We start from the raw sequence: 16,413 nt of genomic DNA on the forward strand, positions 1-16,413 counted from the left end.
ACAACTCTTATCACAATCCATACATACATCAATTGTGTAAAGCACATTCGTACATTCATTGCCCTCATCATTCTCAAAACATTTACTCTCCACTTAAGCCCCTAGTATCAGCTCCTCATTTTTTCTTCTCCCTCCCCACCTCTCCTCCCTCATAAACCCCTGATAATTTATAAATTATCATTTTATCATATCTTTCCCTATCCTACATCTCCCTTCACCCACTTTTCTGTTGTCCATTTCCCAGGGAGGAGGTTATATGTAGATCACTGTAATTGGTTCCCCCTTTCCAACTCATCCTCCCTCCACCCTCTCAGTATCACCACTCTCACCACTTGTCCTGAAAGGATCATCTGTCCTGGATTCCCTGTGTTTCCAGTTCCTGTCTGTACGTACCAGTGTCCATCCTCTGGTCTAGCCAGATTTGTAAGGTAGAATTGGGATCATGATAGTGGCGGTGGGGGGTGGGGGGAGGAAGCATTTAGGACCTAGAGAAAAGTTGTATGCTTCATTGTTGCTACATCGCACCCTGACTGGCTCATCTCCTCCCCGCGACCCTTCTGTGAGGGGGTGTCCAGTTGCCTACAAATGGGCTCTGGGTCTCCACTCCACACTCGCCCTCATTCACAATGTATAATTCATGACTTGATTCTTAAGATGATGTGCTCCTGTTTAGATAGCAATGGTTTTCAGTATGGTCCAAGGACAAGTAGCACTACTCTCACCTGGGAACCTGTTAGAAATACCCATTCACAGACCCCATCCCAAACCTCTTACCAGCAGCGATTGCAGTCAGGTCAGTGCTGACTCACGGCCACCCCAGGGGTGTCAGTACTGTTGAGCTCTGTCAGGTTTTCATTCCAGCTTGCTTTCAACCTACCTCTGGGTGGACTCAAACCTCCAACCTTGCAGTTAACAGCCAAGCACGGTAACAATTTGTACCTCCCATAGACTCCACCCAAACCCGACAAAGGGGAAACTCAGGGACAGGGCACAGCAATTTATGTTTTAACGTGGCTTTTGGCAATTCTGGTGTGTTCTAGAAGCTCTGAGAACCACTGCTCTTGTTTCATGTCTTCCTTGCCACTCAGTCTCACTAGAGAGGGTAATGTTTCATATTCGGCATTTCATTTATATATTTTGGATATTTATACAGAATCTGTTGTAAGCAGAATATAATTAACATCTTCAGTGTTCCTCTGAGTAGTCAGTTACTTACTTACCCAGTACTTACCCACTTAATATGTAATTTTTCAAATAAGACTTCTCTGTGTTTAAAATACTGAACCTAACTTACCATAATTTGTCTCAATTTGGAGGAGGAGGGAGGGAGGGTGCTGTTGACAGAAAGGTCAGTGATACAAACTCACCACCCACTCCGTGGGAGAAAGATGAGGCACTGTAATACATTTCATTTACACAACTTTTTGTACTGTGGCCATATTTATATTTCTTAGCTCTCTTCTTTTTAGCTCTCTTATTCAATAGCTTGATTGAGGTTTAATTCACTACTGTAAAATTCTATTTGGATGGATGACATTATACGCATTGTTTGGCAAATATATCCTGTTGTGCAGCCATCAAGCTTAGTTCATCAGGAAAAGGGGTTTTGGTGGGTGGGGGTGGAAAGCCTCATTGGACTATTTAACGAGATAAGAGAAGATTAAGTAGAGAAGTGCATGTTTCCCATGAGTTTTTGCTGTTAGGTACATTAGGGAGGAGAGAGAAAAAGAGATGGGTGAATAATAGATTATGTGTGCGTTTAAGTTGGTAGGCATTTCAGTTTGTGTTCACATAAGGATATTAAGAATTAAGATTTTCCTGATTTTTATTTTGCTACTCAAGGATGAAGGGAGGTCTTTAAAAATGATATAAACTTTATGTAGATTTTTAAACTTTATGTAGCTACATAAACTTTGTTGATTTTAACCCACCCCTGGTGAGTTACATTTAATTAAGGGAGAAAGAAGTTTCTTTTTTGCGTTTATAGAGGTCTAAATACAGGCATGTACTTGTGTAAATATACTTATGATGATGGGGATATATATCTATGTACATATATTTATAGATTTAGTATTAAGGTAGCAGATGGACATTGGGCCTCCACTCAAGTACTCCTTCAATGCAAGAATACTTTGTTCTGTTAAACTGGCATTCCATCATGCTCACCTTCCTGACACAATCGCTGAAGACAAAGCAGATGCAGAAGCAAATGTGGTGAAGAAAGCTGATGGTGCCCGGCTATCAAAAGATATAGTGTCTCAAAGGCTTGTAGGTAACCAAGTGGCCATCTCCTCAGATGCCTCCTGGTATTGCTACTCTCATTATTGGCCCTGAAGGATTTATCTGGATAAATATCTGGTCCTGGATTCTCTGTTTTGAGCTCTTACCTGTATCAGTATACATGCTCTGGTCTAGCTGGATTTGTAAGGTAGAATTGGGGTCATGATAGTGGGGGACGAAGCATTAAAGAACTAGAGGGAAGTTGTATGTGCCATCAGTGCTATACTGCACCCTGACTAGTCCATCAGTTCCTGTGACCCTTCTTTAAGGGGGTGTTCAAATGTCTACAGATGGGCTTTGAGTCTCCACTCCCCTCATTCACATTGATACGATTTTTCTGTGTCTTTGATGCCCGATACCTGATGCCATCAGCACCTCGTGATCACCCAGACTGGTGTGCTTCCTCCTTGTGGGCTTTTGTCTTCTCAGTGAGATGGCCACTTGTTTATCTTCAAGCCTTTAAAACCCCAGACACTATATCTTTTGGTAGCTGGGCACCATCAGTTTTCTTCACCACAGTTGCTTATGCACCCACTTTGTCTTCAGCGATTGTGTCAGGAAGGTGGGCATCACAGAATGCTGCGTTATTAGAACAAAGTGTTCTTGGGTTGAGGGAGTACTTGAGTAGAGGCTCAATGTCCATTTGCTACCTTAACACTTAACATATAAATATATGTACATAGATATGTATCCCTATTGTTATGTATGTATTGACATATGTACATGCCTGTATTTAGATCACTATACATGTCTTTTGCCTCCTAGTTCTTTCTTCTATTTACATTTTATTTGACCCCTTGGTATCACCTCACCCTTTTACCCTCTCCCTACTCCCACCTTCATGACCCATTGATAAATTATGAATCATTAATAATTTCATATACCAACCGCAGTCTCACTTCCCCCAGGGTTTCTTTACCTCTCCTCTTCCCACCTTTCCCCTCACCTCCTGGTATCACCATTCCCATTTCTGTTTCTGAGGGGTTTATCTGACCTGGATTCCATGTGTCCTGAGCTGTTGTCTGTACCTGTGTGCATGCTCCGCCTAGCCCCCAGTGGAAGGCAAGATTGAGATCATGGTAGTGGCGGGTGAGGACCCTCAAGGAACCAGAGGCATGGGCGTTTCAGTGGTGCTATACTTCACTCTTGTCGACCCCTCCCTTCCTTGTGACCCTTCTGTGAGGGGATAGCCCATTGTCTACAGATGGGTTTTTGGTCTCTACTCTGTTGTCCCTACCCCCCCCCCCCATTCTCAACAGTATTTTTTGGTTTGTTTGTTTGGGGCCCTGTGATGCCTGTTAAGATCCTGCCAACACCTCATGATTACACAGGCTGGTGTGCTTCTTCCATGTGGGCTTGTTGCTTCTCTGCTAGAGGGCCGCTTATTTAACTTTTTCCCCTACCTTTTAGAGCTTAATGAAAATGCCAGTGAAAAACTCAAGAATAAAATCTAAACCAACAAAATATTAGTGCATAAGGAAACCTGAGTCCAAATATGACCAAACGCAGTTCTAGATGCAGTGGGTATTTGTTTCTCGCCTCTACCAAAGGTGTACCCTAGGCAGACACCTACGCGTTCCTGCCAAGCCTGGCACCTAGAACAGGCTCTCTGTACAAATTTGAATGGGTGTATTGATGTCTTTGGATGTAGTTATTCTTGGAGTAGCGTCTTTGTATTGTTTCAATTCATCTCCCTTTAATATAAGCCCTCCTCAATTTTCTGACCCAAAAAGATTAATTAGAGCACCCATTTGTAAATCTGTTGGTCGTACAATGTCTGGGTCTTTAACCAACTCAGTGTTGCGAAAACATTATTTAAGAATACCTTATTATACTTCTGTGATAGATGTTAAAAAAGAGCAATTTTACAGGTTCAGAGAAAGTCGTCAACAGCTTCTTAGCTTTTTCCATCTTCTCTTGAGTGGGGCAGGGAGCTATTGACAGAAAGGACAGCAAGTCCCTGAAGAAATCTGCTCCTGTGAGGATTATAAACTTGCCAACCCTCTGGGGCAGTTCCGCTCTGCCCTACAGGATCACCGTGGTCAGCTTAGCCCTGGTGGCAGTCAGTTTGGTTTTTAGTGTAAGGTTGTGTAGCTCTCCAGAGTATTTGTATTACCCAGAGATCACTGGGATTGCATGTTGGTTTTCAAGGCTTCTCGGGGTCCAAGGCAGGAGTGAGAACCAGACAAGTTAAAATGCCACAAAGCCTGCTGTTTTCAGAGATTGGGCTTTTCTTTCGAATACGCTCTCCCCAGACTTTGCTAGAATCTGCTTTCATAGAGGAGGGGATTTGCGGAGGCCCATCCTCCACCGCTTTCCAGGCATCGCGCCCTCCTGCCCTCGCCAAGCTCTAGCTGGTGGTAAAGGCAGCCCTGGCGGCTTAGTCGTTACGCATTGGGCTGCGGTCCAAAAATGTCAGCAGCTCGAAACCACCAGCCACTCCGAGGGAGGCAGCCGGGGCTTTCTCTACTCCCCTAGGCAGTTAGGCTCGGAACTCCTGTGCACTTCTAGCCTGCCCTATAGGGTTGCTGGGAATCAGTAGCACCCTGATGGCAGAGTTTTTTTTAATTTTAAAAAACCTGGTGGTATCATAAATGAATAAGTGTGCCGAAGCCCTCTCTGTCAGTGATTGGAATCTGGAAATCGTCTGTTTTAGGAAGTCAGAAGGCATGCCTGAAGTTGTAGGGATAAGCAGGCTCAGAGATGGAGAGGGTTGCCCACAGTTGCAGTACTACTTCCCCTACCTGTCAACGCCAAGTCCAAGTCAAATTTCTCTCTTGACCTCATGGGTGATGATACCAAGACATCGTTCTTTGTTTCGATTTAGTACGATTATGTGTTGCACCATACATCCAATTAAAATACGAAAGTGTTGGGACTTGTATTCTAGAATAAATTGCCTCAGTTTCGCAGCTATCGGATGTTGGATGTCTTCCACATCTTCTCAGGGACCCTTGTGCCATTTGTATTTGGATGCCCAAGAATAATTGTACTCCTCAGTGACTTCAGACAGAGAGCAGAAGACTTATCTGGTCCTTATTTTGAGCATGCCAGTAATTCTCCTTATCAGTGCTATCGTTTTTGACATACTATTCCGTGTCTTGAACTCAGCTCTGTGCTTTTTAAAAAGCCTGTTCTTAGGAGTTCGGCCTGCATCCTATCGAACAAATGACCAGCATCAGCTGTCATTGCGATGAGCATAACATGTTCTTCTATAAAGTCACGTTCTCACCCATTGTCCGCTTTCTCCCACTTACATACATAGAAAAAGAAACCAGGTCATCGGACATCTGGTTGATATTTGAAAATGCCATCACCGCTTGATCAGCAAGGAGGGACAAGGCAGCCCACCGCGCCATGGGGAGGGGGAGGGGTTAGAAGAGAGGAAGAGACCATAGGGAGTGGAGTTAGCAAGGCTTCTTGCCAGAGGTCATACGTGCTGAGTTTCAATGAAGCACAGCTTCCACGGGGACGAGAAAGAAGGAAACTTATAAGTGGGGCCAGCAGCAGCGAGAGAGGAGAGAGCGCCAGTGAGAGACGAACTGGCATTTCCACAGGGAGAGGCCCATGGGCGGGCCTTGGGGCACTGGAGGTGGGACAGTGGTGTTTTAAAGGCTGCTGAAACTGGATTTTTTTTTTCCCATTCCGTGATTCCTTTTTATTTTCTGAGGGAAATCCCAGGATGTCAAGAGACAAACTGGCCAAGGGATTTCCTGGTCTTATAAGCATTGCTTCCAGCTCATTATACAAAATGGGGATTCTGGAATAGCTCCCGCAGCAACTGGAGTGGAAAACAGAGGATTTGGCCTTTGACTCAGAACAAAGCCCTGGCAGACGTGACCGGTGACTGTCCGTAAGAAGGCAGTGTCCGGAACCTTCTTTGGTGGAATCTCATAAGACAGAAGCGACTGTCAGCCGTATTTTCCTATTGCCAGATCTGAGACACTTGGCTAGGGTCTCCTCATCTTTGGAGAAAGATGTATCGATGTGTGTTTTTAAATCGTCAAGAACGAGTAAACATGGTTTCTAAGCAAACGAGATTTGAAACAAGAGGTTTGTAGAAATTGTTCATTTCCTTCCTATTTAAAAATAGATAAGTTGTTTGTGGATAGGTATCCGATCCCTGATATTTGCAAACTACTCCTGCTGCCTATGAGGGAAACACTGTTGCCTTGTGCTGTCTGGGGCCTTTGGCCCCGAGACAAGCATCCCCAGAAAGCTACCCGGAGTTGGAAGGTGACGGACAAAGTCAGCGCCTCTCAGAGTGTATGGGTTTGGTCGAAGGAATAGGAAAGAGCAAGCGAAGATTCCCAATAAGACAACATTCGTGTTTTTTAAAACGGGTTCTTCTGTTTTTATTCAGAGAGATGGGTTCGTGAGTGTTGTGAATGAAGAGAGCCCAGCTTTAGGAGACAGGTGTGGACAACGTGTGCGTCAGGGGAGCGTCTACCTTTTTGCTGGAAGAGGCATTGGTGTTTCTCTATTGCTCAAGCTCGCCCAGTGCCTGGAGAATATTTATAACCTTCCAAGATTTAGTATGTGCATACTTCTCGGACACGTGGATCTATAATTCACTTAAAGGCATGGCGTGTTTTACGCAGACTGACAGCTTGTTGCAGTGTTGACATTCATTTTGAGAATATTTTTAATTGGTTTTTGAATAGTTTTAAACACATTTTCCCATTAGGTTAAGCTGTTGTGTGTGTGGGGTGGGGTGGGGGGGGATTCCTGTATTTTCATAAGATGCATTCACTTAGATTTACACAGATTAACTCCCCAGCATTTAAAGAGAACACTGGAAAATTGAGAGATTAAATATGCCCCTAGAGGATTCCGTTTTTCCACATATTTTTTCACCCAGTGCTATTAATAATGCTCCAGCAGTCAACTTTCTGTAATCCTGATGGGGTGGGGCTACCCTCTTTGGTCCTGGCTGCTAGTTTTTCCGCTGCCAGCCTGGCCTCACTGTGAGGTCCTCTGTGGAAACAGAGGCCTAAACCTTTGAAGCTTAATGAAGGTGGGAACAAAGTATCACCTCTGGCATTATTCCAGTTGTTTTTACCCCAAAGTTTTGCCTATTTTTCAAGATGATCTCTCCTTTCATCTTACTGGAAACCTAACAGCTTAATGGTTCACTTCCCCCGGGGAATGAAAATAACCCTCTCTGGGTTAAAATAAATGAACTTGTTAACATTGGGTTGATTCTGACTCATAGCAGCCTTATATGGGTTCTGCTTTCCCTCAGAGCAGCTACTGGGTTGAAGCCACTGACATGCTGAACTCACACTGCCACCAGGTCGCCTATATGGCTTAAAAAAACACTCCCTGCCTTGAGTTGATTCCGAGATTCGTAGTGACCAGGAAGGACAGGTAGAACTGCCTTGCGGGTTTCTAAGACAGTAATTTCTTTTTAAAACAATTTTATTGACATGTAATTCACACATCATACAATTCAACTATTTAAATACATTAAAAGAGTTGTGCACTGCTCAGTTTTAGAACATTTTATTCCTCCTTGTACACTATCATTAGCTCCCCATATCCCCCCAACACCCCCTACCATAACCCCAAGAAACCAATGCAGGCACTGTCTATAGATTTAAGACTGTAACTCTCTAAAAGGAGTAGAGTCTCTCTTTCCTCCTGCAGAGCAGTTCTTGGGTTTGACCTGCTGGCCTTGTGTTTGGCAGCCGAACTCATAGCCCATTCTACCACCAGGGCTCCTTCTGTATGGGTTACCCAAAAACCCAGACTCACTGCCATGGTGTCAGTCTTGACTCATAAAGGCCCTGTAGGTCCGGGTAGAACTGCCCCTGTGGGTTTCCAAGACTGTACCTTTTTATGGGAAAGGAAGCCTCGTCTTTCTCCCTTGGAGCAGCTTGTGGTTTCAAACCACAGATCTTGAGGTTAACAGCCCAGTCCACAACCACTGACAGGCTGTGGTAGAGCCTAGTTTTAGAAAATTGTACCTTTTTAAGCCAACAGGGCACTCTGGGCATATTTCAAAATAGTTACTTTTCTCCTTCCTCTGCCAGAAGCAGGAGTGGAGTTTTTTCTCGTCTTCGCAGTGAGACCCTGGTGGGGCTCCCGGAAGTAAAGCTCATGAGTGTGTGGCCCTGCACTCTCCCACCCTCACCCTTGCCCCAGCTGGGTCCCCTGGAGTCTAGGCTTTCAAGATAGTCCATGCTAGCAATCCATCAGTGCTCCCACCAGTACCCGCTCTCCTTCTGGGTTCCCCTCCTGAACTTCTGCTCCACGCAGGCTGAGGGTTCTGGGTGGCCCATCTTGCGAGTTTTAGGCAGCAGTTTGCTCAGTTCTCTGAGGGATTAGAGAAGTGATACCTGTTTTCGATTGGTTCATCATTTTTCTCGATGTCCCAAACTAAAGTTCAATATCAATTAAATAAGTAACTCATGCATATGGCCTTAAAAATTCAAATACTACAAAAGAATGTACAGTAGAAGTTTCCCTCCCTAGAGACAACTGCTGTGTGTGTGTGTGTGTGTGTAATCTTCCAGAGACATTACATTCATGAACTAGCAAATACTTATGTACATTTCCCCTCTTCTTCTCCTCCATCTGCCTTTAAAATATATATAAACACTGTGGCAAGGTTCTGGAGGTGGCTTTTAAATCTATTACTGTGTCTTGAAAATCAATCCGCATCAGTAATGTAGAGCCTGTCGCCTTCAGAACATGCCACTGGCAGTGTCTATCCGGCGGCTGTTTTCAGACTGTTTCCCCATCAGTGAGTGCCCTTTCCCAGCCTACTTGGTGCCTTCGTGTAACTGTATCTGTGTGAAAAGTCTTGGAAGTGGAATTGCTGGATTGAAGACTTTCATAAATTTTCACTTTCTGAAGGAGAATTTTTAAAGCTTCCCCCCACCCCGTGACTTGTATTATTGCCTTGAAAACCCCTCTTCCTCTATAATTGATTTCTTAGATTGGTCTCTAATGTCTAGTTTTTGTTTTGTTTCTAATTTGTTTTATTAGAAAGATTTTTTAGTTTTTTGTTATCTTAACATGTATTTCTTTATCTAATTCTTCTTTGTTCTGTGAAAAGTTCTAAGGCATTCTGCTCGCTTTCTGAAATCCAGTTCTTGTGATCATTGAGTTCCTAAGTATGATAAGTATCTGGACGTGATTAAAAATGTACATATAGACAGAGTGTCTTCCTAAAACTGGTGGAAGAACTCCATAGCTTCTCATTTTATTTTTTGGCAAACCTGGTGAAGCCCCTCATGTATGCATGTGTACACACACACACACACACACACACACACACACACACACACCCATCACCCCAAGGCCCTTGGAGGGGGCAACCAGTTTATACTCGGCTCACTGAAAGATTGGTAGTTTGAGTGCACTCATGGGTGCCACCAACGAAACGCCCAGTCCTCTGCTTCTGTAAAATTAACTCACTGCCAGGGAGTCGATGCTGACTCCTACCAACTCTAGAGGACAGGGACAGAACTGCCCTGTGAGTTTCCAAGACTCCAAGTCTTTACGGGCATAGAGAGCCTCGTGTTTTACCTGTGGGGCACTTAGTGATTTTGAACCGTTGACTTTGTGGTCAGCAGTCCAGTGTGGAACCACTACCCTACCAGGGCTCCAGCCAAGAAAACCCTGTGGAGCAGGTCTATCAGTCAGCACCCCAGGCACCTCCCTTATGCTCTCTTCCTGTTACAAGTCTTTCATAAAGTGACCATAGATTTATTTTGTCTCTAAAAATTATATAACTTGAGCTGGACAATATTTTCTGGTTCTATCCTCATTCATTTAACATTGCATTGGTGAGAATCCTCTATATCATTGCATGTACTTGTGGTTTGTTCCTTCTCATTGCTGTACAGTTTCCTCTGTGTGAATATACCCCTATTTAACCTGCATTGTCCATGGTCACTGAGTGGTTTCTGATTTGAGGCTATTACGTATAGTGCTGTTGTGAACATTATTTATGTCTTCTGATGCACTTGTGTGCACATTGTGTTGAATGTATGCCTGGGAGTGGATTGCTGGGGACAGGTTATAGAAATACCCACTTCTGAAGTAGTTGCCTCCTCTTTCATTGCCATGGAAGAAGTGTTTGCAGCACTTGGTATCATCTGAATTTTCCATGTTAGTTCTGGTGAGTGTGAAATAATATCACCTTGAATTGTATTTCTTTGCTTTGACCACTTAAAATATTGAGCACCTTTACATATATTTAAGGAATCCTGATAGCATAGTAGTTATGGGTTGGGCTGCGATCCACAAGGTTAGCAGTTCAAAACCACCAGCTGCTCCATGGGAGAAAGACTGACCTTTCCATCCCCATAAAGAGTTACAGTCTTGGAAACCAACAGGCGCAGTTTTGCCCTGCTTATAGGCTCATCGTCAGCATGCGACTCCATGCCAGCGAGTCTGCTTTTTGGTTTATATATATTACTTGGCCACCTTTTCTTGAAGTTCCTGATGGAATTGATCATTTAAAATGAACTTTTAAAAAAATGCATCTAGCTAGCTGATAGACTGCACTTCCCCATCCCTGGGGCTTCCCCTTTCTCTTTATCCCTTTCCATTACTTTTCCTGACTCTTCTTTCACATAGTTTCAGCCCCCCTCCCCAGGTGAGCTTTCGAGTTGGTACTAATATACAGCTCTTTTAGAACTTTTAGTGGATTTGGTGTTTTAGCATTTTTTATTGTGATCCGAGTGAAAGTTTACGGACAAATTGGATGTCCATTCCTCGACACAATTTGTCACACGACTTTGCTCTTTATGGTGTAACAGCACTCTGCTCACTGCCTTCATTTGTTGCTTGTTTTTACGGTCCTCCTTTCCTGCTGCTCCCCGCCTTCCAAACCTTATCCCCCCATACATGCTGCCCTTTTGAATTCATATGGGTGAATGTTGGAAGGAGTGATCTTACTGGCCCGACTGCAGTGCGGCTAGAAGGTGAGCCCGGGGGAGAGTTCTGTTCCAGTCTGAAAGGCTGTCTAGAAGGGCTATCATCTTGGAGTGACTCCAATCCCCACTAGACCAATCAACTTAGTTGTTGTGTGTTATTTTGAGTTTTGTTCCACAGTTTTTTCCGCTCTCCCCAGCTCACCACTCTGTTGAGATCTCGTTTAGAACAGTCAGCAGTCGACATCTAGTTCTTTGGTTCTTAGGGAGGGAGACATTGTTTTCCAACATATTTTGATTTCCTTACTCTTACTTGTTCCAGACAGGGAGAACCCAATAGGACCTCAGTTGCTGCCCCCCACCCCACAGTCCACATGTAATGCCAATTGACCTTATTTGGACCCAGTGACTTTTTCCTTCCAGGTGCTTGGTTATGGCAAGTAGAACTGTTTTTAGTGAATTTGAATGAAACTTTCTATACTTGGGGAAAATGGTACTTTGATTAGACAGATAGTCATTTTTCCTAAAAAGGAAGAATGATAAATCCTAAACTCTCCTAGTATTCTGCCTACAAAATTGTATTATCCTCCGCTGACTTCATGCCAGTTTTAGGCTTATCTTACTACCACCATGTTTTTGACTTATGCTTGTTAGCAGAAAAAAAATATTGAAATATGCATTTTAAATCCATGCCCTTTCTTAAGACACTATGAATCCTTTACAGGTCCTTGACCAATACGAACGAGAAGGATTCAGTTTCCTAGCGAAGGTGTTCAATTCTTCACATTCCTTCTTAGAAGACTTGACTGGTCTCACATTGCTGCATCAGGAGACCCAAGCTGCCGAGGTAAGAATGAGAATGAACCAGCTTTTTGTGTTGGGGACAGAGTGCCCATGCTCAGTTGTCTGGGAAAGGCAAGCCACGGTGGATTGTGCTGTTTTTGGTCTTAGAGAAAAAGATGACTAAATAAGTCTGCTAGGCATCCGAGAAGGAACTTCCTGAACTGTTGGCTGTGGCTGCATATGGGCCACTGTCCAGTATATGCTGAATGTCCAGGGCCTGCTGATAAAAGGGCAGGTGGTTGATTTTCCTGTGATCACTTACATCAGAATGCAAGTCCGTCCAACATTGGACTCCGCCCCTGGTCTTTACAAAGACCATGCCTGGCCCGGATTTCAGATTTTCACCAGTCTTCTTAGGCTACTGAACCTCTTACCCACGGCATGACTTTCCCAGTCATGACTTGAGGGACTTATTACGTCATTCAACTCTGAGGGAAGTATGGATTGGTCACAGGAAGCCTGGCCACTGTGTGTTAGTTTCTTTCTACTGTGCCTTCATTACGTTTTTATTACTCAGAATATTTTTCAGACCACGATTAGCTGGACTAACTGAGCATGTTTGTTTTTGTTTTGGACTGTGTTTTATCATCTCCCTTCCCCCCAGTTGCTCACTGTTCTTAGAAAAGGGAACAATGTATGTGGTGGTGGAGCTATTCAGATCACTGGGCAAAACAGGTCATTCCTACAGATGGGTAGATGTTATCAGCTCAGCGTTTTTTCCCTTGGTTGCTCAGATGAAGAGGCTGTCCTTGTGCTCTCCCCCCCCTCCCGCCCCCCCCCCCCCCCCCGCGACATTAGGAAAGCCTCATTGGTTGCCTACGTCCGAGAAATGGGGCAGTTCGATGTTGCTATTGGCCCTGTTCATTGATAAGGCTCCCGCTGGACCACTGGGATTGGCTCCAAGTGGTCAGTGAGCAGATGGCCAACCCAATACTGAGCAAGTTGGGGGAGAAGGGCCATCTGCTCTTCAGAAATAACAGAGTAGATTGGGCCTGAGATGTTCAGATACACAGGTGTTCAGCAAGCAGTACATTCCCTAGTGCTGGGCATAGAATCGAAACTTAGTCTATTATTTGCTTTGGTATCTTGTAGATTTTTCAGTAGAAGCCCTCTTTCAGGTAAGATCACTAGTTAGAACCTCCAGCTCTCTTGTATTCCGATTCAGAAGGTGAATGGCATCTCTGCCGGGCGTCGATTGGGCCTCTGATTGGGTTTCCAGACAGGACTGCGAGCCTGGTGCTGACCGTGGCAGCCATTTGTCTTTGGAGCCGTATCATACAGTTTGATGGTAAGGGAGAAATAGCCTCTAGATCTTCTCAACCATGCAATCACTAGACTATTTGGCTGTGGGAATTTTTTTTCCACCCAGCTAGAAATAATTCACATATTTCTCCTGAGTCAGCTAGAAGAATCACAAGTCGAAATTGACCCCGTATTTCACTTTGTAAAAGAGAGCATATGCTGGGATAACAGGCAGAGAATCCTCCATGTAACCCGGTGTGCTTTGCAGTTTAGTTGGATTAGTGGCCTTTTTAGGAAGAGAAGGGGAAATTTAAAAAGAGGAAATAGTTATGACAACACAGATGGTGGAGGGAGGGGTTATGGCTCCATCCACAAATTAAAGTTTTCTCTTGGAGATTTTTCTTCCATTAAATTACATTTATAGTTTTGGAATCATAAACCTTTAACACATCAAATTTTAGATTAGAGGTGGTAAGCTGATTAGCCTATGAGCCAGATATGGCTTACAGGTGTGTTTTGTTTGGCTTGCTCTCTGTAGGAAACTTTGTATTCAGCCAACATGTAAAAAAAAATCACTGGTTTTATGTGAAATTCTGAATTTCCCTATTTCTAGAGCTTCTTTGAAAAGTCAAATATGGCAGCCCTGGGAAAGCATTTGTGAATACCAGTGGTCAGTTGAGGCTAAGAATCAAAGTTTATAGATAAATTATGCACTTGATGATGCTCTTCCATTGATGACTCTTACAGGTATTTGAGTTTCCAACCCGGGTTTTAGACAGGATGATTATTTTTCTTAAATATCAGTAACTAGGACAACTAAAATGCTTACCAGAGAACCTCATAGCAACAAAAACTGTGTCACCTACACCATTTTACAGTACTGTGGGGAAAGCGTGTGTGTTTCAGTAAAACAAGTATATTTTAAAAGTACACTTATTTATGTAAAGGTAGTGTTTTGATTTATGTGATTTTTTTTCTGTGATAAAAATTCCAATTTCTTCACTCCTAAAAAGGTACTAACTTATTTATTTTATCAGTAGAATGGTGGCATTTTGGTTATTGCATTAGGCTGGGATTCGCAAGGCCCACGGTTTGACACCACTAGCTCCTTCCGAAGAGAAAAAAGAGGCTTTTGACTCCCATAAGTCTCAGAAACTCACAGGAGCGGTTCCATCCTAACCCCATACAGTCACTTAGTCAATATTAACTTGGTGGAAGTGGATTTTAGAATCAGGATATGCCATTAGTTCTCAACTTGGGCTACTTTATAAATCAACATTAGAATGTAAGATTCAACCAGATAATATTATGTGACAGTAACATTCTATAACTTGTTTATAAATATGCATTTGCCAAAAAAGTCTTCTAAAAATTATTGGAAATTTTTTGAGAATGTATTTGCAAAGACTGAGGAAAGGTAGGCAATTAGGCGGGTAGAAAGTTCTAGTCTGAATAAAGATATCAGAGGGCAACAGTCTTTTAGTTTGCTACTCAGTACAAGCAGTCAGTTGATTAACTAGACCTAGAGTTACCCGAATTCAAGATAATTAAAATAAGAATTTAAAAAATACTGAGTTATAATTCACATAGATTTACTTATTTAGAGCATAAAATTCAGTGGTTTTTATATTCACATAGTTGTGGCATCATTACCATCACTGTCTAACTTTATTACAGTTCCTCATGCCCATTAGCGGTCCCTGCAATAAACAGCATGGAGGTAGACGTACCTGTCCTCTGGCTTCTCTATTGCCACGAGCCAGGGCTCAGACAAGCCTCCTTGGTCCATCCTTCTATACCTGTTCTGACACCAACTGCTCCTCCCACTCCTTTCTACATCTATGCTGAGTTCAACAATTCATTGCAATGGCCACACAGAACGCACAGACAATACTCACAGTTAAGGGAGGTTTGTTTTTGGGGGATGGGGGGCAGGTAATAGATCACCACACCTCAGTTTTAGTGAACAGTGAGGATACAGTCATTGGTCCTCTCACCCAGCAGTCAGGTGTCCCTCCAGTTCTCAGCCTCTCAATCATGTGGTCCCTTGACCTTTGCCTCTATGGGTCCGGAAGCTAGCCTGCCCATCACTCTGTCGCACAGTTCCGTAGTCTCGGGCCAGAAGCGGAGAAGGTACCCGTAGTCTCCGCTCATCCCGTCTTGTTGACCTCCACTACTGCAGCCACAGATCTTGAATGTGCTTTTCCAAGATCCATGGGGCTTCTCCCTCTGCTGCTTCCACGTTGGCTCAACCTTATAGCCAGAGGACTGGTAATGAAAATTGACCTAGCTCCCGTATTAGTGTTATACATGCTCTGTTTGCACAGTTCCACCCAATCATTAGGTGGGAGTTACAGAGACTTGGGTAGCAGAACCACAGTAAGCAATACTCACTCCACCCCAGGACAAACCTATCTGCCTTGTAAGTTGTACAGCCAGAGGGCTCCTTAGAGGCAAGGGTGAGGAGACTTGGCTTTCCATACGTTGGGCATGTTGTCAGGAGGGTCCGGTCCCTGAAGAAGAAGGACATCATGGCCAGGTAGAGGGCAGTGTGGGAGAGGAAGGCCCTCAAGTAGCTGGACTGACATCGTGGCTACAGTACCGGGCTCAGCATAGGAACACGTGTGAGATGCATAGGACAGGGTAGTGTTTCGTTCAGATGTGGACAAGGTCGTTAGAAGCTGGAACCCACTCGATGGCCCCTGACAGCAGCAGTCTCTGTCCATTCTTCTTACCGCTAGACCCTGTCATTGCCTCTGATCGCTGTGTCTACTCTGGACGCATGTCTGGCTTCCTGTACTTATTCTGGTGTTTTCAGTGGCCATCCATATTGTCGCAAGGCAATTCTTTATTTAAAGAAAATGAGTTTATGGCGTTTTCCAGTAACTTTGTATTGTGAATTACTAGATGGAGGTTTACAGAGCAGGTCATCAGGCTACATCTAACAATTCATATACGTTTTGTTTCAGCTCATCCCTTGCAATCTCCTAAATGTGCCCTTATTTTTTCTACTTCCTTCCAGTGTTTCCTGCTTCCATTCCTACTTCTTTCTTAACCCTCTGAACTTTGACCTCGGGTAGGTGCTTTGACCTTTTGATCCAGACCTGAAGAGTAACTAAGAATGAAACTGCTGATCCTGAGTCATCCTCACAATTTTTCC

The 16,413-nt window shown here is 43.8% G+C and overlaps 1 protein-coding gene across 2 annotated transcripts in view; it reads left to right on the forward strand.

Moving 5' to 3' along the window:
• Positions 1-16,413, forward strand: part of ATG7 (autophagy related 7) — a 273,741-nt gene that overhangs the window by 134,446 nt on the left and 122,882 nt on the right. For both annotated transcript variants that reach the window (XM_075550029.1, XM_075550030.1), the window contains one exon: positions 11,893-12,015. In XM_075550029.1, coding sequence (XP_075406144.1) covers positions 11,893-12,015 — 123 coding nt within the window. The remainder of the gene's footprint in view (positions 1-11,892; positions 12,016-16,413) is intronic.

This window comes from Tenrec ecaudatus, chromosome 5, assembly GCF_050624435.1.
Source record: "Tenrec ecaudatus isolate mTenEca1 chromosome 5, mTenEca1.hap1, whole genome shotgun sequence".
NCBI classification, from domain to species: domain Eukaryota; kingdom Metazoa; phylum Chordata; class Mammalia; order Afrosoricida; family Tenrecidae; genus Tenrec; species Tenrec ecaudatus.